Raw genomic sequence first — 19,493 nt, 5'->3', positions numbered from 1 at the left:
CTCCCAGGACCTCAACGGCTTCCTTCCACGGAGGCCAAGAGGCATCTCGTTCCAAAGCTTCACCGAGCCAGTGCAAAGGAAAGGAGGGCCTTTTTCGATTTCGCCGCTCACAGTTGGTAGTGGGAAATCGATCCAAACGTCTTCTTATTTTAATTGAAATGTTCCGCTCGTGCATCTGTAAACTACCCGTTTATGCAAACCGGGCGCCGAAGCCAGACTGCGCAAGCACATCGCTCCGCCGACACCCCAGGCCAGCCCAGCACACGCGGCCAATCTTGGCTCGAGGCGTATGCGCCTGCGCGATGCCAGAGGGGCGGAGCCCACGCGCGCGTCTCGGTTGCCTGGTTACCGCTGCGAGACAATTAGGAAGGGCGGTTGGCCCTCATTTTCAGAGGAGCCTGCGGAGAAGCGGTAAGATCCCTTCTCCGCCGCCCGCGCCTCGGGAATCCGGACCCTTGGCCCGCCTCCAAACCCGAGACCCCCCGCCCCCGTCCTCGCCCCACTCCAAACCCAGGGAGACACGGACGGCCTGGCCTGGCCCAATTTAAATCCGGGACCCCGACCTGATTCCGAATCCGGGACCACGCCCACACCCCCAGACCACCGGCCCCGGCCAGGCTCTAAACTCGGGACCTGGGACCCCGGCCCCGGAGCCCCTTGGCAGGCGCGTCTCCCGCGCGCCCCAGGCTGACCGATTCGCCCTTCCTCTCCCCCTTTCCCCCGGCAGCACACCTTGGTTCTTCCAGCTTGGTTCTGGTCTGCGGAGAGCGATGCCGCTTCCCGACACGATGTTCTGCGCGCAGCAGATCCACATCCCCCCCGAACTGCCGGACATCCTGAAGCAGTTCACCAAGGCTGCGATCCGCACCCAGCCCGCCGACGTGCTCCAGTGGTCCGCGGGGTAAGCCGTCCTTGGGACAGCACCTGCAAGAGCCGGCTTGTCGGCATGTCCAATCGTGCCTAGTGAACCCTCATACCTGGACCAGTGGTCCAACCCTCAGGACACAGACTGAGTACCGATAGAACTTAGCATCGGTGGCATCTACACCTGCCAGGAATCTGTCTAGGAAACATCATGCATTATTGACCATGAGACCAGAAATTACTGCACAATGCCCATTTATCTAGGAAGTAGTGACACCTGCATTCTTAGAGAGTGGTGTTTATGCAGGTAGACCGAATAACACGGGGTAAAAAGTTTTTGCATTGTGTTATAAATGTCAAACTGTCACAGTCCCTTTATTTTACTTGTGAAATGATTTTACAAACAGAAATCTTACGCTTATGTTTCTTGTCATCAGAGAATCCTCCAGGATTAGGTACTTGTTGAGTTTGTTGGAACCAGAGGGACTGGCTCCAGTTAGAGTAAACATCCCAAGAATTCAGTAAGGTTAAACTGTCCGTAGTAGTTCACAGCACAAGAGACTTGACAGTTTCTTGCAGCAAACATTCTAACCATTTCCAGGAACAGATTATCAATACTTTTAAAGTCACAAGTCAACAGACCTTTTGTGTGTGTGTGTGTGTGTGTGTGTGTGTGTGTGTGTGCGCACTCAGCCCTGCTCAGTTGTGTCCGACTCTTTGTGACTCTCTGGACTGTAGCCCACCAGGGTCCTCTGTCCGTGGAATTTTCCAGGAAGAATACTGGGGTGGGTTGCCGTTTCTTCTCCAGGCAGAGATCTCTACCCAGAGAGCAAACCCAAGTCTCTTGCGTCCCCTACATTGGTAGGAGGATTCTTTGCCCCAGCAGACTTTAGAATCATTAAAATAAATCCTGATGCTTTTACAGGAAAGCTCTTTGTCCTTTTGCAGTAAACAGACTCAGACTCAGAAACTCAAATCTGTGGTCACAAGAATCAGTAGAAATTTAACTTAATTTTTTTTTTTTTTAGTAATGAGAGTGTCAAATTTTGCTGAATTTCTCTATAAATTGTATGACCAAAGTGAATTATTACTAGGACGGCTGTAACAGATAACCACCAAATGTGATGGCTTAAAACAACAAACATCTCTGTTCTCACAGTTCTGGAAGCCAAAAGTCCAAAATCAGTTTCACCAGGCTTCACTCAGGGTATTGCCGGGGCTTTGCTCTCAGCTGTTAAAGAATCCGCCTGCACTGTGGGAGACCTGGGTTCGATCCCTGGGTTGTCGGAAAGATCTCCTGGAGAAGGGAAGAGTTACCCACTCCAGTATTCTGTCCTGGAGAATTCCATGGACTGTATAGTCCATGGGGTCACAGAGTCGGACACGACTGAGCACCTTTCACCTTCACTTGCTCTCTCTGGAGACTCTAGGGAGAATCCGACCCCTCCCCTTGCCTTTTCCAGCTTCTGGAGCTGCATTCCTTGTGTTGTTGGGCTCCTGGGTCCTTCCTCCATCGCCAGCACTGTGGCGTTCTCACATGTACCTCTGCCTCCCTCCTCTAGGAACACGTGTGATTGCATTTAGGAACCATCCAGATAGTCCTGGATGGTGTTCCCAGCTCAAAATCCTCTCTCAAATACATGAGAAACTTTGAGCATGTATTTGCAAACTCCCTGTTGCCATGTAAAATAAGATCTGCAGCTTCCGGGATCAGGGCCAGGGTATCTTTTTAGCCTCACTGCACCTACCAGACGAAGCTGCTGGTTAACCAGTACTTTACCTCTGACAAATGCTTCTGAAAGACTCTCTCAAGGTTCTTGCCCAAAATCGTGGTCTCTGGGGTTGTTTTTTAATAATTCATTTTATCTGTTTTTTTCTTTTTAGTTATGCTGAGTCTTTGTTGCTGTACACTGGCTTTCCCTGGTTGTGGAGAGCTGAGGTTACTCTCTAGTTGCTGTGCTCAGGCTTCTCACTGTGGTGGCCTCTCGTTGCAGAGCACAGACGCTAGGGCGCACAGGCTTCAGTAGCTGCAGCATTTGGGCTCAGTAGTTGCGGCTCTTGGGCTGTAGAGTATGGGCTCAGTAGTTGTGGTGCATGGGCTTAGTTGCTCTGTGCCATGTGGGATCTTCCCGGACCCAGAACTGAACCCGTGTCTCCTGCATCGGCAGGCAGATTCCCATCCCTTGGGCCACCAGGGAAGTCTGTGGACTCTGGTTTTAACTATTACTGCTACTGCTGCTGCTAAGTCGCTTCAGTCGTGTCCGACTCTGTGTGACCCCATAGACGGCAGCCCACCAGGCTCCCCCGTCCCTGGGATTCTCAAGGCAAGAACACTGGAGTGGGTTGCCATTTCCTTCTCTAATACATGAAAGTGAAAAGTAAAAGTGAAGTTGCTCAGTCGTGTCCGAATCTAGCGACCCCATGGACTGCAGCCTACCAGGCTCCTCTGTCCATGGGATTTTCCAGGCAAAAGTACTGGAGTGAGGTGCCATTGCCTTCTCCAGTTTTAACCATTATTCAAGCCTGAATAAAAGATATAGCTGTTTCAAAAGAGTTTATTCATACTTTACCAAACCTTCCAAGATTTAATCTTTTTTTTTTCTTCTTGGAATGTTATATTTGGTAACACTTTAGAGGCAGCGCTTTTAAGCTTCACTTTAATTGAAAAGGCTTAATCAAGAACCTTCTGAATGTTCCATGCCACTAATTTCGTTTTTAAGAACAATTTTGGAGTTGAGGAGAAAAAGCAGGCATTGTTCACGTGTCTCTGCTCACTCAGAACAGAATGTGTTAGGCAGAGATATTGTTCAGGAGAACGTACAGTGGTCTTTGAAGGATTTTGTAGCAATTGGGGTTAAGACAAGGCAGGAGAGGAAATAGCCTCTGACACAAGGACCACGATAGGAAGGAAAGACAACGAGAAACCAAGCAGGGAGCCAGGATGCTCATGGAAGTGACTGCTGCGGAAGGCTCTAGCAGGCACTCACGGGAGGGTTCTTGTCAGACGAGGTTGTCAGGAGGCAAAGGTGGGCCAGCCTGGCTCCCAGCCTCTGCTGTGACTCCGCAGCCCATTGGCTGCACCTTATTATGTCATTGAGCCCTAAAGGCTTTTGCTCACGTGCACCTTCTGTGCATGTGACATAAATTGGCCTGGCCACTCAAGCAGGCCTCCACCACCCTGGCTCTGATGACGCTTTGACTATACAAACCTTTGTCAGCAAAATGATGCTTTTTAATACACTGTCTAGGTTGGTCATAGCTTTTCTTCCAAGGAGCAAGCATCTTTTAATTTCTTCGCTGCCATCACCAAAAGCTCCCTGGGGGAGTGTGAGGCTGTCCTGTGCACTGTACGTCCTTAGCAGCCTGTTTGCCTGCACCCACCAGGTGCCAGTAATACCAGTCAGCCCCAGCTGTGAAAACCAACGGGGCCTCCAGGCACTGCCCGTGCCTTCTTGGGGAGGGGGCACTGCTCTAGAGGCTGCCCCGAGCCTGGGGCCTGCTCTGATGGCTGATGAGGAATAGTCTGGGTTGTTGTTGTTCAGTCACTCAGTCGTGCCTGAATCTTTGCGACCCCATGGACTGCAGCACGCTAGGCCTCCGTATCCATCACTAATTCCCAGAGCTTGCTCAAACTCATGTCTATCAAGTCAGTGATGCCATCTAACCATCTCATGCTCTGTCGCCCGCTTCTCCTCCTGCCTTCAATCTTTCCCAGCATCAGGGTATTTTCAAATGAGTCAGCTCTTTGCATCAGGTGGCCAAAGTATTGGTGTTTCCGCTTCAGCATCAGTCCTTCCAATGAATACCCAGGACTGATCTCCTTTAGGATGGACTTGTTGGATCTCCTTACAGTCCAAGGACTCTCAAGAGTCTTCTCCAGAACCACAATTCAAAAGCATCAATTCTTTGGCACTCAGCCTTCTTTATGGTCCAACTCTCTCATCCGTACATGACCATTGGAAAACCCGTAGCTTTGACTATACAGACCTTTGTCAGCAAACTGATGATTTTTAATATGCTGTCTAGGTTGGTCATAGCTTTTCTTCCAAGGAGCAAGTGTCTTTTAATTTCTTGGCTGCAGTCACCATCCACAGTGATTTTGGAGCCCCCCAAAATGGAGTCTGTCACTATTTCCATTGTTTCCCCATCTATTTGTCATGAAGTAACAGGACCAGATGCCATGATCTTAGTTTTTTGAATGTTGAGTTTTAAGCCAACTTTTTCACTCTTTTTTCGCTTTCATCAAGAGGCTCTTTAGTTCTTCTTCGTTTTCTGCCATAAGGGTGGTGTCATCTGTATATCTGAGGCTATTGATATTTCTCGCTACAGTCTTGATTCCAGCTTGTGCTTCATCCAGCCCAGCATTTTTCATGATGTACTCTGCATATAAGTTAAATAAGCAGGGTGACAATAGATGAAAACCCCAATTAGGATTAACATGGTCACATGAAGCACCCTTCCCCCAGCCTGGCCCTTTAGGTCTTCGGATCTACATTTGTCTAACTCGCAGCTGCCTGCCTCTTAACTTTCCCTCAAACTATCAAGTTAACAAAATATGACTGTATTTGTCCTAAAAGCATGAAAACAAAATTGAATTTGAGGGGTGGAGAGAGAAAAGGGTGTGAGATATAAAATTCCTTTCAGTCTGTTGAATGTCTATTTACCTACACTTTGTTACATGTTCTGAGATGTTTCTAATTATTCACATATCTAAAAATTTTTATTGGAGTAGAGTTTATTTACAGTGCTTTTTTAGTTTTGAGTGTATAGAAAAGTGATTCAGTTATATATATCCATTTTTTTTAAGATTCTTTACCCATATGTAGGTATGTGTTTGTATTAGTCTCTCTGCTGCTGCTGCTGCTAAGTTGCTTCGGTTGTGTCTGACTCTGTGCAATCCCATAGACGGCAGCCCACCAGGCTCCGCTGTCCCTGGGATTCTCCAGGCAAGAACACTGGAGTGGGTTGCCATTTCCTTCTCCAATGCATGAAAGTGGAAAGTGAAAGTGAAGTCGCTCAGTCGCGACCCCATGGACTGCAGCCCACCAGGCTCCTCCATCCATGGGATTTTCCAGGCAGGAGTACTGGAGTGGGGTGCCATTGCCTTCTCTGATTAGTCGCTTAATTGTGTCCAATTCTTTGTGACCCATGGACTATATAGCCTGCTAGGTTTCTCTGTCCATGGAATTTTCCAGGCAAGAATGCTGTTGTGGGTAGCCATTCCCTTCTCCAGAGGATCTTCCCAACCCAGGGATCGAATCCAGGTCTTCTGCATTGCAGGCAGATTCTTTATCATCTGAGCTACCTGGGAAGCACCCTTTACCCCTATAGGTTCTTAGAGAATACTGAGTAGAGTCCCTGTGCTATACAGTAGGTCCTTGTTATGTATATTTTTATGTAGTAGTGGGTGTATGTCAGTCTCCCAGTTTATCCCTTCTCTCCACATTTCCCCTTGGGTAACCACAGTTTTTCGTATCTTTTATATTATTCCTGTGACCCTGGATGGTTTGGTGTTTTATTTTCCTGGGCATATCATTTCTTTGATGGTGGGAGAGTGATGTGGGCAGCAAGTGGCATTGTTTCAGGAGCCGGTCCCCACTGACACGTGCCCCAGGGGGAGAGTTTTGCAGAGACCCCACGTGGCACCCCTCCCCCTCCCGCAAGAAACTCGATGTGCACCCCTTCCTGAGTTGTTGCCCCAAACTCTCTCCGTGCCCTGCTTGTTCCCAGGATTAGCAGCCATATCCACGTCCCAGAAAGGAACAATTAAGGGGAAAAAAAAGTACCAAGCAGGAAAAGTGAAGGGTAGGGAATGTCGGCACCTGACTAAGCCAATCAGGTGACTTCCCTGCTCCAGGGGGTTTCTCAGACCTGAATAGGCAGAGATGCTTGAAATCCTGCCCCTCAAAAAGCGGCAGGGCCAAGTCTGCAACTGTCCAAGTGGCATGACCTTGCACGCAACCTTGCACTTGAGTTCATATGGGGCCCTGACCTCCACCTCCTCTGGCAGCGTCTCTGGCGCTGGATGGGTGTTTGGTTGATAAAAGTAGCGCATGTTATTGGAGACCCCCAGGCGTGCCAGCTGGGGGGTCCCTGAGTCTGGAGCTGCCATTGTCCCTATTGTGCAGACAGGGAAACTGAGGCACAGGAGAAGGTGAAGTCCAAGAGCTGAGTGGAGAAGCCAAGAGGGGAGCCCAGGCCAGGGGTCCCTGCCCGGTCCTCCCTCGTCACGGCCTCCCTCTGGGGTCGGTGATGAAAGTGCCTGAATTTGAGGGCTGCTTGTGTGTCGATGAATCCGCCTGTCAGTGCAGGAGATGTGGGTTCAATCCCTGGGTTGGGAAGATCCGCTGGAGAAGGAAGTGGCAATCCACCCCAGTATTCTTGCCTGGAGAATCCCACGGACAGAGGAGCCTGGAGGGCTACAGTTCATGTGGTTGCAAAGAGTCGGACACGACTGAGCGATTGAACAACAACAGCATGTGTCGATGAAGCTTCAGAGATGTCTGTTGTTGTTTCAGGTATTTTTCAGCTTTGTCAAGAGGAGATCCACTGCCTGTGAAGGACAGAATTGAAATGCCCATGGCCACTCAGAAAACAGACACAGGCCTGACTCAAGGACTCCTTAAAGTTTTGCATAAGCAGGTATCAGAGTCTCTGATCAGTCAGCTGAGCTTGAGATAAAGCTGCAAGACCTCCATGGTCATCTATCCACAGCCCTGTGTCCCCTGCAGGGAACCTTTGAAGTTTACTCAAGGAGGGACTCTTGAATTCAGTGACCTTCCTCTGGTTTAAAGAACCCAAGATCACTGTTTACAATTATATAGACATACACTTTCTTTTTTTTAAGTACTTGCATTAAGATGCAAGAGGCTGTTGGACCAAAAAGAAAGGTTTGAAAATATGGGATTTCAGACATGGGGCTTGCAAGATCCTTTTTGAAATATGAGTTTATAAAAACTATGCTAAACATGATAAGCTGCCACCTTCTTCATCTGAAGGGGTATCTGGTTTCCAGCCCTCCTGAAAGCCCTCGAGACCCACCAGCTCACTTGCAGAGTTCGTAGAAAGTGTGTTTTATCTGAATGATCCGGCCGTATTGCCAAAACTGAGATCAGTGGTAGAGCCCTGAGTTTTAAAGTGGCTTGTCCCCATTATGTGTTCCTGACCAGGGTGCTGACGTCTACACATGGGATTCTCCCATGGCTTTCTCGCTTAAGGGAAAGCGAATAACCACAGAAAGGGAGAGGTAGTCTGGGGAAAGACACGAGAAAATTGCTCAAAGCTCTTCCACGCAGAATACTGCTAGCAGATCACAGAAGTCACCTATTTTTCATCAAGTTGTCTTAAAATAGTAGAAGGAATACATTTATTTTCTGGGTTAAAATTTCTCCCGTTTAACTGTCAGCATGATGCAGAGTTGGATTTCATTTGGTCTGTTGAAGTTTATTTGTGTTGTGAAGTGTTGCAGACAGACAGTAGACAATCAGTCTCCTCACGTCCGTGTGCTCATTTCATTAAGTCGTAACATTATGCCATGTTCGCTTCACAGTCCTTTTTTCTCTCAAGAGGTAACTTGTTGCCAGTCTCTAGTTCCCAGTACCACCCCGCCCTCCGCTTCCCTGCTCATGTACCCCCGCTCCCACGGCACACACACAACCCAACCCCCCTCCCCTCCCCTAGCGGTGGGCTAACGGTGTAGTGAATTCAGAGTTCATCTTTGAACGGGGATAGGTACTCTAAGTCTTCGCAAGCATTATGTGATTTCTTGGGTCCTCAACTCAACATCGGTTATGTCATGCTGTGTTTTCCAAATAGTGTAGCCACAAGGAATATGTGGACTTAGCAGATCTTGAGCAGAAATGGAAAAATTTGTGCCTGCCTGTAGAAAAATTCAGAGCTCTCCTGCAGCTGGATCCTTGCGAAGACAAAATCGAGTGGATAAAATTTTTAGCACTTGGATGCAGCATGCTTGGTGGGGTACGTACCTACAAATAGTCTATTAATAATTCTGAGTGATCATGGGCCTGCCATCCAAATAATTTAGGTGTTTCAGTAACTGTAAGAACACTCTCAATCACATTAGTAACTCTCATGACTTTAGTCATTTTGTCTTAGGCAATTTTTTTCAGATGCTTATTATATTTTAGGCTTGTAGTTATTTAACTTACAGAAGTTAAATACTTATGAGTGCCTCAACGTAAAAGATGTTAACAGTAGATAAAACATGTAGATACTGTGAAAATGTGTTTAGTGTTTAGAAGAGAATGCATCAATGACTTTTATTAAACTATACATCATTTGACAAATTGATAGGTTTCCCTCCTGTGCAAAAAGGAATAAAATTATCTTCTATTTTAGTTAAAATCTATTATTAGTTACTTAAAGCAAATATCTTGCTGATGTTAAGAAGTATAACCCATATGGGTTTAGGACCGAAGACACAGACATGCCTCCAGTCTGTGAACTGAGAAGGGCAGTGGGTTTGGTGGGGAAGGGCTGGAAATCTAGAGCCTGTCTTCAGCTCTAGAATTTGAGTCGCCATGTGAGACACAGGGGTCAAGTCCACTTTCAGTGTGTGAAGAAAAGCACTGAGAAGAGAGCCAGCTCCCTTTACCGCCGAGACCAGGCATGCAACCCCGTCCCTTCAGTCTTTGGACCCCAGAGCACATACCTGGCTACTCCTTAGTCCTTGCTTCACGGGGCACCCTCATCTTGGGTCCCCGCACAAGCCTCCTTGATTCCATTTTAACTCTTTAGAAGTACTTCGTCTGACACTACCTCACAGGACCACTGACAGCTAAGTGCCTGCAGCTAATCTTCCATCCTATCCCTGCACTGCCCTCCTTGTCAAGTCTTGGCTGCCCTGAGCTCCTGCTTCCCGTTGAGCGCATATGGACCCCCAAGAGATTCTCGATTTAATTTTAGCTGGTTTTAGCTTTATGTTGTCACTCATCTTCTGGAACTTTTCTTTGATTCCAAATTCGATTTCTCTTTTTTCATCTGCCTGGCTATAGACACTATGGTTCATTCACCCCCCTCTGCTGTGTAGTGCCTGCTCTGCGAATATTGTGCACTTTACCACTCTGTTCATGGCCCCAGTGAGAAACTTGGAAACCCCAGAAAAGTCAGGAGTCAGGCTGGCTGCTCCCTTTTGTGGTGTCCATGCCCACAGGTGGTGTTTCCCGCCAGCCCTGGGCTGGACAACCCAGACCCAGTTGCCACCTGTCTCTGGGCTCTGAGGCCACTGAGGAGAATCACAGCAGGGTGTCACTGAGAAGGACAAAGATGCATTTAGTTACTGGAGGGAATTTTATGTGGCTTTGTTCATCCGGAGCTCCGGGAAAGGGAGATTTTAATAACACAAAATGAATACCTAATATTTGATTTGATGGTTTATTCCTCTAAACTTGGTTTATGAGGCTTAGATTTTTATAAAGATGGGAAATCAGAATATTTCATCTTTGGGGGAATCCATCTTTGTAAGTGTTCTCTCCCAAATCAGGAGAATCGGGCGGTAGATTTCAAACCAGACCAGCTCATGTTTTGCAAGAGGAGGCCTCTTAGCCGTGTGTGAGGCGTGACGCTAGATGGAGACATTTGTTAAGGATGGAGCTTCCCTTCCGGACTGAAGTCTGGGCAAGTGACAGGGAAAGAGCACACTCGCTTCTCTCTTCTTCCCTTAACGTGTCGCTCAGCCCGTCAGCCCGTGGGGGTCCGGCACTGGCCCCTGACTAAGCCGCCTGGGCCCTGAGTCTTTGCTGTGGGCCGTTGACTCTCTCCTATTTCTCTGCGGGAAGCCGACCCTGGGGAGGGGGTTCAGGTGCAAAAGTCCCCTGCTCCTCTGCCAGGCAGAGTTCAGAGCCTGGGGTGCCCTCTCCGTCCTGGCCTTCCCCCCCAAAAAAAACCCAGGGCAGGGCTAGCTGTGGTTCCACGGGGGCCGTGATGGGCCAGCCCCAAGGGGACATGTGCTCTGTTGACCCACCGATGCCTGTGTTGGTGGGACAGCTTGGAGACGTCCCAAAAGCCTGGCGCTGTGATTTCCGGGAGATGGCTCTTCAGGCAGATTGGCACCTTAGCCCTTGTCTTTATGCTTAGAAGAAGGAAACGTTCAGAAAGGAGCCAGTGAAGAACTGAAGCGGGATGAGAAGGAGGAATTCCTCGTGGATCACTGCGGTCCACTTCTGCGCATGCAGGACTGCCATGAAGCTGGAATCTGGTCACTCTGCCTCGCTGTGAGGCAGCAACTCCGGCTGCTCCACCTGCGGTGTCTCTTGGCTTGTGGCTTTTCAGGATCTCTTTGGAGTCTCCCTAGTTGGGTGGGTTGAGTCCTCTGCAAAGACTGGAACCTTCTCTGAGATTTCCAAGCCATATGTCTCATTCCTTCCATGGATGTCTGTCGATTGCAGCTTGGTGTGGGCTTTGCTCTGAGTGCCGGGGGATCTCAACACCCCACGGGAGACATCTGGTATATCCTCTGAGGCCCAAGTGCTGCTCTGGTTCTCGAGTGCAAGCTTCAGATGCAACTGGGGGCAGGGCATGGGAGCAAGAGCATCAGGGGGCTCTGCCCCAGGAACCTCGGCCGTGGGCAGAGGGCCTGTCTCCCAAGGTGCATGATCGCTGGGTGAGATGACAACAAGTCTGCGTTGTGACCTTCAGCTTACGCGTCTGCTGTCCCATCAATGTCCTAAGAGGTGGATGAACATTTTTCATCTGTTTTTTTTAAGTATGGAGATCTTTTTTATAATATGAAAAAGTTGAAAGTGGACCATAAGGAAGACTGAGAATTGATGCTTTCAAACTTTCAAACTTTCAAACTTTCAAACTTGCGGTGTTGGAAAAGACTCTTAAGAGTCCCTTGGACAGCAAGGAGACCAAAGAAGTCCATCCTAAAGGAAATCAGTCCTGAATATTCGTTGGAAGGACTGATGCTGAAGCTGAAACTCCAATACTTGGCCATCTGATGTAAAGAACTGACTCACTGGAAAAGACTCTGATGCTGGGAAGGATTGAAGACAGGAGATGGGGGCAACAGAGAATGAGATGGTTGGATGGCATCACCGATCTGATAGACATGAGTTTGAGTAGGCTCTGGGAGATGATGGACAGGGAGGCCTAGTGTCCTGCAGTCCATGGGGTCACAAAGAGTCAGACACAACTGAGAGACTGAACAACAATAGCAAAACAGTTGTGGACCAAATCCACCTTCCCAGCTGCCCCACATAGGACTGAGAAAAGTGCAATGGCAAACTACTCCCCCAACTCTGGTTCATCTTTGAAAAGCTTTTGAACTTCCTCATTCATGGGAGTGTCCCTCCGTGTGTACAGCTGAAAATATACGTGTGTCATCTGGACGTACTGCTTATGGATGGCCATCGTCTCCAGTGTTCTCACCAGGTGTGGGAATGTTTGGAGCCCTTGTCTGTTTTCTCTTTAATCCTCCAAGCAGCCCTCTGAGGAAAACCCTGATATCGGAACCCGTGGGCTGGAGGGCTGAGTGGAGCGGAGGGCAGGGGGAGGCGGCGGGGTGGGATTTGAACTCAGACCACAGGCTCCGGAGCCGCCGCTCCTGGTGAACACGGTGGGTGGAGGGACCCCTGTGATGACTCTGTAGCCCAGGCAGTGTGCTGCCCATCAGTTGGGACACGCCCCAGAGAGTGACAATTCCTCGGCCTTCCCTTTGGTACCATTTTATACCCTTAAAGTGAAAAGAAGAAAGAAAGTGAAGTTGCTCAGTCATGTCTGACTCTTTGCGACCCCATGGACTGTAGCCCACCAGGCTCCTCCATCCATGGAATTCTCCTGGTGAGACTTCTGGAGTGCTTCTCCAGGGGATCTTTCCAACCCAGGGATTGAACCCGGGTCTCCCATGTTGCAGGCAGATGCTTTACTGTCTGAGCCCCCAGGAAAGCCCTGTCCTAAGGTGATCCACTCCCTAAAACACTGTGTGCCAGCCTGCCAACAGCATTCACCCTGGAGGCCTCAGACCCCCGTCCCGCCCAGCTGCGGGCCGCCCGTGGGCTCTGGTGTCTCTGAGCACCCATCTGGTCCCCTCCAGGCTGTGCTCTCCCCTGGTTCAGGTTCCCAGCAGGGCCTCCGGAGCCCATCCGGAGATGCTCACCTGTGAGCCTCAGGCCGCAGGCTCAGGTACCAACTGCCTCCCAGCTAGGAGACAGCTGCCCCTGCCCACCGCACCCCGGCTGAGCGTCCGCTCTGTGGGGCCGGGGGTGGTGGGGTCAGCAGTTGCTGGGCGTGCTGGCCCCTCTGTCCCTCCAGCCCGAGGCACTGGCTTCACTCACATCCGAGAACGTGGCACCAGCCACGAGCCCCAGGCCCGCGCTGTAAATGAGGAAGCTTGTGAGGAAAGGAAGTGAAACGGGGTGGGGGGCGCTTCTTTAAAAATGAGACTTGGGGGTCAGTGCTGCTGCCCGACATTGAGTCGGGTGTCCCCCCGGAGCTCTGGCCGCAGGGCGGGAGCGAGTGCCCCCCACCGTGTCCTGACTGTTCAAAAGGTCAGGCAGAGTGTGGTCCATACTGTTCATTCCCTGCAGCTAAAAGGGACCCAGTGGGGGCGATGAGGTGGATCGAGGTGTCGTCAGGAGAGCAGCTGCAACGCAGAGACTGGAGGGACCCACAGGACCAGCGCTGCATGTGCTTGGGAGGCCAGGTCTCTTCTGTGTCTCCACTTGCATCTGAGATGAGGCTTCGGCATGCATGGGCTTCCCTGGTGGCTCAGAGGGTAAAGAATCCACCTGCCAACGCAGAAGATGTTAGAGACGCAGGTTTGATCCCTGGGTCGGGAAGATCCTCTGGAGGAGGGAACTGGCAGCTCACTCCAATATCCTTGCCTGGAGAATCTCATGGACAGAGAAGCCTGGAGGGCTATGGTCCCCGGGGTCACAAAGAGTCGGACACGACTGAGCAACTGACACTTTCAGGCGTGCACGCTGGGCTGGCAACACTGCAGCCGCCACCTCCTGGACCAACCACCAGCCAGAGAATAACGAGCAGCGGGTTAGTGGGGCCGCTGCCCAGGAGATGGGTCCTTGTAGCTGGCAAGCAAGTAGCCTTAGGACCCACGACCCTTAGGGTGAGAGAGCTATTGTAGGGAACAGAGTTCCCAAGCCAAGCACGTTGCCTAATGAGTCCTTGTGGACATAAAAACTGCTGTGAGTCTTTGCGTCGGAAATGTTAGCACTGGTAATGTCATCGCATCTTTGCGGGGGAAGTGAGGCCAGCGTGTTTGGATGCATTTTTCTTTTCCCCCTAAAATACCTCTTCCTCGGAAGCGCTGGAGCAGCAGTCATGAAGAACAGCGTCTGCTCTGGCTCCTTGCCAGCTTCCTCCACCCCTCAGCTCTGCTGTAGGCCCCCGCCCCGCCTCGATGACTGTCATCCGGTGTGTGGGCTCAAACAGCAGGATCTAACAGAGCGACTAGTCTCTGAGACATTTCAAGCAGGGAACCTGTAAAATACACAACTCTCTGTTCACCCAGTCCTCTCTGGGGATGGTCTTTCAGGGAGATGGTGCGTGCGGTGATCCCTGCAGAAATGAATAAATGAACGCCACCATTGTTTCTAACTAGAGCATCCCCTCGCCCCCAGAGCTGGGCGAACGTCAGGACTGTGGGGTTGTCCGCTCAGCCCCAGCATCCCGTCTCAGTGGGGGCCGTCGGTCGGGGTGGGGGTGGACGGTGGTGGTTTGCAGACACCCCGAGTCCCAGCAGCTGGCGGGGGCGGGGGGCAGTGTGCGCCCGTGGTCCAGGCTCACCCCTGGCCGGTGTGTGTCACCCCCTGCCACTTGCTCCCCGAGCCAGCCCAGAGGTGGGATGTGCTGGTCAGGGCTGGGCTCAGGATGCCGACTGCTGGATTCCCGTCCCAGCTGGCTCACCTGGGCGAGTGACCCGGCCTCTCGGCCTCCTTGACCCCATCTTGCACGGTCACCATGAGGAGTGAGTGAGATGACCGGTCCATCTCTCGGGGTTCCTGCTGTGTGACGATGCCAGGCCGTTAGCACTTTCTGGGCACATTTCGGTGCCCCTGCCTTGCTCCTCCCGCTGTGGAAAGCACCGCTGGTTTCTCTCTGATGCTCACTGTGAGACCCTGATCCAGCCCCTGGCGGTTGACGAAGCTGGTGTGTAGTGAGAGGACCTCAGGGAGGCCCTGTATCAGGGCCTGTTTCAGCAGCCCGTCAGAGCTCAGGGGGGCTCCGGCCAGCAGCTGGCCAGAGGCCGGTCCACCTCGCAGTCTTACAGCCTCAGGAAGTGAATTCTGCCCACCCCCTTGGGAGGCTGGCAGTGGGTCTCCCAATAGTCGAGCCTCTGGGTGAGAACCAGACCTCTGCTGCCACCCGACTGGCGCCTCAGAGGAGCCAGGTGGCTGGGTGTGGCCGGATAATGACTGTGTTTAAGGCCTGGCCCCTGCCCTCTTCGTGTCCCTGAGCCGCAGGACTCGCTTCCACATGGCTGCTGCTCTGATCCATTCGGTCTACCTGTAACCTCCCTTCCACCTGCTGCCTTGCCCCCACCTTGGGGGACTGTCCTCAGCAGCTGGCCACCCGGGTTTTCCTGGCTCTCTCTTCCTCGTGAGCATAGCCCACGTTTCATTCCCTCAGGAGCTGCCCTGGAGGGCTCTGGTCTGTCCCAGAGGCTCGAGTCTGCGCTCTGTAGGCCCCACCATCGCCGTGGCAGCCCTCCGTGTCAGCTCCCTGAGGGCAGGACAAGGGCCTCGAACACAGCAAAGACATGCCCACAGAGGCTGATTTCCTACCATCTTGCAAAACTGCTGGGGATTTAAGCCTTCAGTTCAGTTGCTCAGTCGTGTCTGACTCTTTGCGACCCCATGGACTGCAGCACGCCAGGCCTCCCTGTCCATCATCAACTCCTGGAGCTTGCTCAAACTAATATCCATCAAGTCAGTGATGCCATCTAACCATCTCATACTCTGTCATCCCCTGCTCCTCCCACCTTCAGTCTTTCCCAGCATCAGGGTCTTTTCCAAATGAGTCAGTTCTTCACATCAGGTGGCCAAAGTATTGGAGTTTCAGCTTCAGCATCAGTCCTTCCAATGAATATTCAGGACTGATCTCCTTTAGGATGGACTGGTTGGATTTCCTGGCAGTCCAGGGGACTCTCAAGAGTCTTCTTCCAGCACCACAGTTCAAAAGCATCAATTCTTCGGCATTCAGCTTTGTTTATAGTCCAACTCTCACATTCATACATGACTACTGGAAAAACCATAGCCATGACTAGACAGACGTGTTTGATGTGGGCGTGTTTGACATGGGCCAGGGCTCCCCTGACCCTCACCCTCATGCCCTGGTGACTAGAAGGGGTCGAATGGGGGAGGGTCAGCATGCTCTGGAATGTTCTGGAAGCTCGTGCCACGTTTTGCAGGGAGGAGTTCTGGCTGAAAGTCAAGGATGCCGGTGGATGGTGGTGTTGAGGGGGTTACCGACCCAGGTTCGACACTGCCCCCAGCCTGCTCAGGGCCCTGCCAGTCCCACCCCCTCACCACGGGTGGCCCAGTTGGGGAGAGTTTGCTCTGTCTCGAGGTATGTTGTGGGGCCAGAGGGACTGGTGTGCAAGTTGCCTTGTCCCTCGTCAATAAGATCGAGGCTTCCTCTTGTCTAAGAGTCATTCCTGTTTAACATGAGAGAGAATATGGAAATCAAACTCTTTTTCAGGCCAATTACATCCTGATCAACCCTTTTCTTTTTCTTTCTTGTGGCGATTGTAAATTCCCGGTAGTTCTTAATTTAGACCGCCGACAACATACTTGGGGGAGAACTTCTGTAGCTGTACCCAGGTGTCTGTGGGCGGCTGTCTTTGCTGTCCGTCTTAGCGCATCGCAGCGGTAACCGTTTCCCCGCCTGCTCTCTGCCGTCTCCAGTCACTGAACACTGCGATGAAGCACCTCTGCGAGATCCTGACCACGGATCCCGAGGGCGGGCCCGCGCGCATCCCTTTCGGGACCTTCTCCTACGTCTACCGCTACCTGTCGGGGCTCGACTCGGACATCCCTGAGTCGGACACCGAGGCCTACCTCTCCTCGCTGAAGGAGAACGCGTAAGTGCGCGCGCCGGGGTTCTCGGCTCTCAGACGACCTATCGGGCCTTTGACGGAAGGGAAGGAGCACACGCCGAGCCCCCCAGCCCCGAGGTGTCAGGTGTGGCTTGGTGGTGTGAGGAGGCCGGGCGGGGGCACCGCTCAGCGCGCAGACTTCACATCCCGCCGGGGCCTTCTTAAGCACGGGATGTCTGATGGTTTAACACCAGGGCGCGTTCAAAAGGGAGAGTTTGTTTCTCGACAATGCAACACGGAAATGGGTCCCCGTAAGTGGAGGGAGTCCAGACTCCCCGCGTGGGTGAGGAGCAGTGGGGAGCGACCCCGTGCACCCCGCCCCCCACCTTCCCCCAGTGCTGCCTGCAGGGGCTTCTGCCCCGCGAGGGAGGAGCCCCACCCAGGTGTCGGCTCTGCACCCGGGTGTCGGCTCCGCCCCCAGGTATCGGCTCCGCCCCTCTGCGGGTCGGAAAGGTGGTGCTCGCGGGCCTTCGGACAGCGGGGCCGCTCCCCAGGCCCCCAGGCGCCGCTGCCCACAGCCCCCCGAGCCCCCACACCCTCCACCTGGAGCCACAGGAGAGGTTTGCGGAGAGCCACGCGTGCCGTGCCGGGACGTAGTGGCGGTGCGCGCGCGCGTGTGTGGTGGTGATAGATCACAAGACGGCAGGGCGACGGAGCCGCTGATGGTGACACTGACCGTGTCAGTCGCGCTGCCCGGCCCCCGGGATCCCGCACCCGGCAGGCCCGTCCCCACCTCCCAGGCTCTCGTCCCCTCCCCCTGCCCCCCCCAACCCCCCTGGGGTGCTCCGGAGCTGGCCCCTCCCCTCGGTCCCTAAGGGGACCCTGGCCCCGCCGCAGCCCTCAGCTGGAGCTCTTGAAACCCCTTCCTGGTCCTCCGTCCTTCAGAATCGCATTCCCTATCCCCCACCACCCCGTTCCCCCGCCTCTCTGTCCACGGGAAGGGGCGAACGGGGTCGCTCCTCACTCACGCAGGGAGTCAGGACTCTCCCCACCTGCAGGGACCCATTTCTGTGTTTCATTGTTGAGAAACGAACTCTTCCTTTTGAACGCACCCTGGTTTTTAAACCATTTGACACCCTGTGCTTAAGAAGGCCGGTGGCGGGATAGCTCGCCTCCCTCTGAAGTCCCCCTCCCCGCGCCAGCCACCAGCTGAGCCCCAGACCCTTGTGGTCCCCGTTTTCTTCCCGCTTTATCCACCAACTTGAAAACCTCTCCCTCCTCCTGGAAGCTGCCAGCCCTCCGTCCCTCTCTCCTCCGGGGACACTGTTCCTGTCACCTCACCCATTTTCATTTTCCAGTCCACTCCCATTGGGGATTTCCCTTCCAACCAGGCCCCGGGGGGCTTCCCCTTGCCCGCTCCCATACTGACTGGACTCCTCCTGTGCCTCCCTCCCTGGGACAGGCCCTCCATCCCGGGTGTCTGGGCTCCTCCAGGCTCAAGTTGCCCGTGGGTTCTATCTGGCGTTGGCCCCCAGCTCCCAACTCCAATGTCAAGTGCCTACTGGACCTCCCCTCGGGGATGTATGGTGCACCCGTCAGGCTTAAAATGGTCCCACCAGAAATGCATGTTTGCCCAGCCTGAAAGTATAGGTAAAGGGCATTAAACTGCAGGCTGCAAGGTGGGAGTTTATAACCCGGTGTTTACAATTACAAAGACAGTAACCGAATTCTGCCTAAGCAGAGTTTGGGCTCCTGAGGTGGGAGGTCCCTGCACCCAGGAGGGCAGGTGTTCAGGGAGACGTCCACTCTCTATTGCCAGGTGGCTCCAAATGGGAGGCTCTTCCTAAGGTGTCATTCCCCTGGGCCCATAAGAAGTGGTCCCTTTTTATGGAAAAGTATATTTCGGAACCACTAACTTGTGTTCCTATTACTTTTAAATATGAGCCCTCAAGGCAGTTCTTATGTTCCCGCTGACATGGAAATGAACATTGTTCCAGTTCAGTATTTTTACATCTAAGATGCTTGTAGAAATTTACTAACGTTCACATCTTTTAAGAAATAAAACTATCTGTAGATAAGGAGAAAAGTCAAAAGATGTTGTCAGTGCCAAAGTTTCATAGACTTAAGACACACCTTTGAGCTCTACTGGATCAACTTTTAAAATACTAGAAAGATCCTCTTATTATACTAGTGACTAAATTTGAGTTGTCAATAAAGAAAAAATTTTAAACCTAGTACTAATTTTTTTCACCTAGAAATATATATGCATTTTTTCAATGTAAGAAGACAGACTCCTTTATTTTTAGAGGTAATAATTACTGATTTGAGACCACAGTCAATTTTTAAGGTAAAGCTAAATTATGCTATATTGCATAGAAACAGTAAGAGATTACTAATGGGTGTCTTTGTCTGTTTCCCATTTAGAGCTGCTAGAAAGAATGGTATGATAGGTCTTTCAGATTTCTTCGTTCTAAAGAGGAAAATTTAGAAAACCTTGAAGAGAAAACTCAGAAGACAGGCCATTAATACAGAGAAGAACACATTTTAATGTCAAAATAGTGCCTTTCAAAACCTTGACACAAAATACAACATGTCATTAACCACATACGTA

General features: G+C 51.7%; 1 protein-coding gene across 1 annotated transcript; it reads left to right on the top strand.

The window, feature by feature from the left end:
- The first annotated feature begins 390 nt into the window (after nucleotides 1–390).
- Nucleotides 391–19,456, top strand: ROPN1L (rhophilin associated tail protein 1 like). Its single transcript, XM_055554655.1, has 6 exons — nucleotides 391–411; nucleotides 728–901; nucleotides 7,383–7,506; nucleotides 8,680–8,841; nucleotides 16,752–16,927; nucleotides 19,307–19,456. The coding sequence occupies exons 2-6, from the start codon at nucleotides 771–773 to the stop codon at nucleotides 19,368–19,370; spliced, it is 657 nt and encodes a 218-aa protein (XP_055410630.1). The 5' UTR covers nucleotides 391–411; nucleotides 728–770; the 3' UTR covers nucleotides 19,371–19,456.
- The last annotated feature ends 37 nt before the right edge of the window (nucleotides 19,457–19,493 follow it).

Source organism: Bubalus kerabau, chromosome 18 (genome assembly GCF_029407905.1).
Source record: "Bubalus kerabau isolate K-KA32 ecotype Philippines breed swamp buffalo chromosome 18, PCC_UOA_SB_1v2, whole genome shotgun sequence".
NCBI classification, from domain to species: domain Eukaryota; kingdom Metazoa; phylum Chordata; class Mammalia; order Artiodactyla; family Bovidae; genus Bubalus; species Bubalus kerabau.
The sequence above is the reverse complement of the archived record's forward strand: the minus strand, read 5'-3'. Positions and strand labels throughout refer to the sequence as shown.

What these genes read in the sequence shown, in the direction of transcription:
- ROPN1L (XM_055554655.1), top strand. Translation starts at nt 771, where the DNA reads ATGCCGCTTCCCGACACGATGTTCTGCGCGCAGCAGATCCACATCCCC. An exon ending in GTGCTCCAGTGGTCCGCGGG is followed by an intron (nt 902 to 7,382) that starts GTAAGCCGTCCT and finishes TTGTTGTTTCAG; the next exon opens with GTATTTTTCAGCTTTGTCAA. An exon ending in TCCTCGCTGAAGGAGAACGC is followed by an intron (nt 16,928 to 19,306) that starts GTAAGTGCGCGC and finishes TTTCCCATTTAG; the next exon opens with AGCTGCTAGAAAGAATGGTA.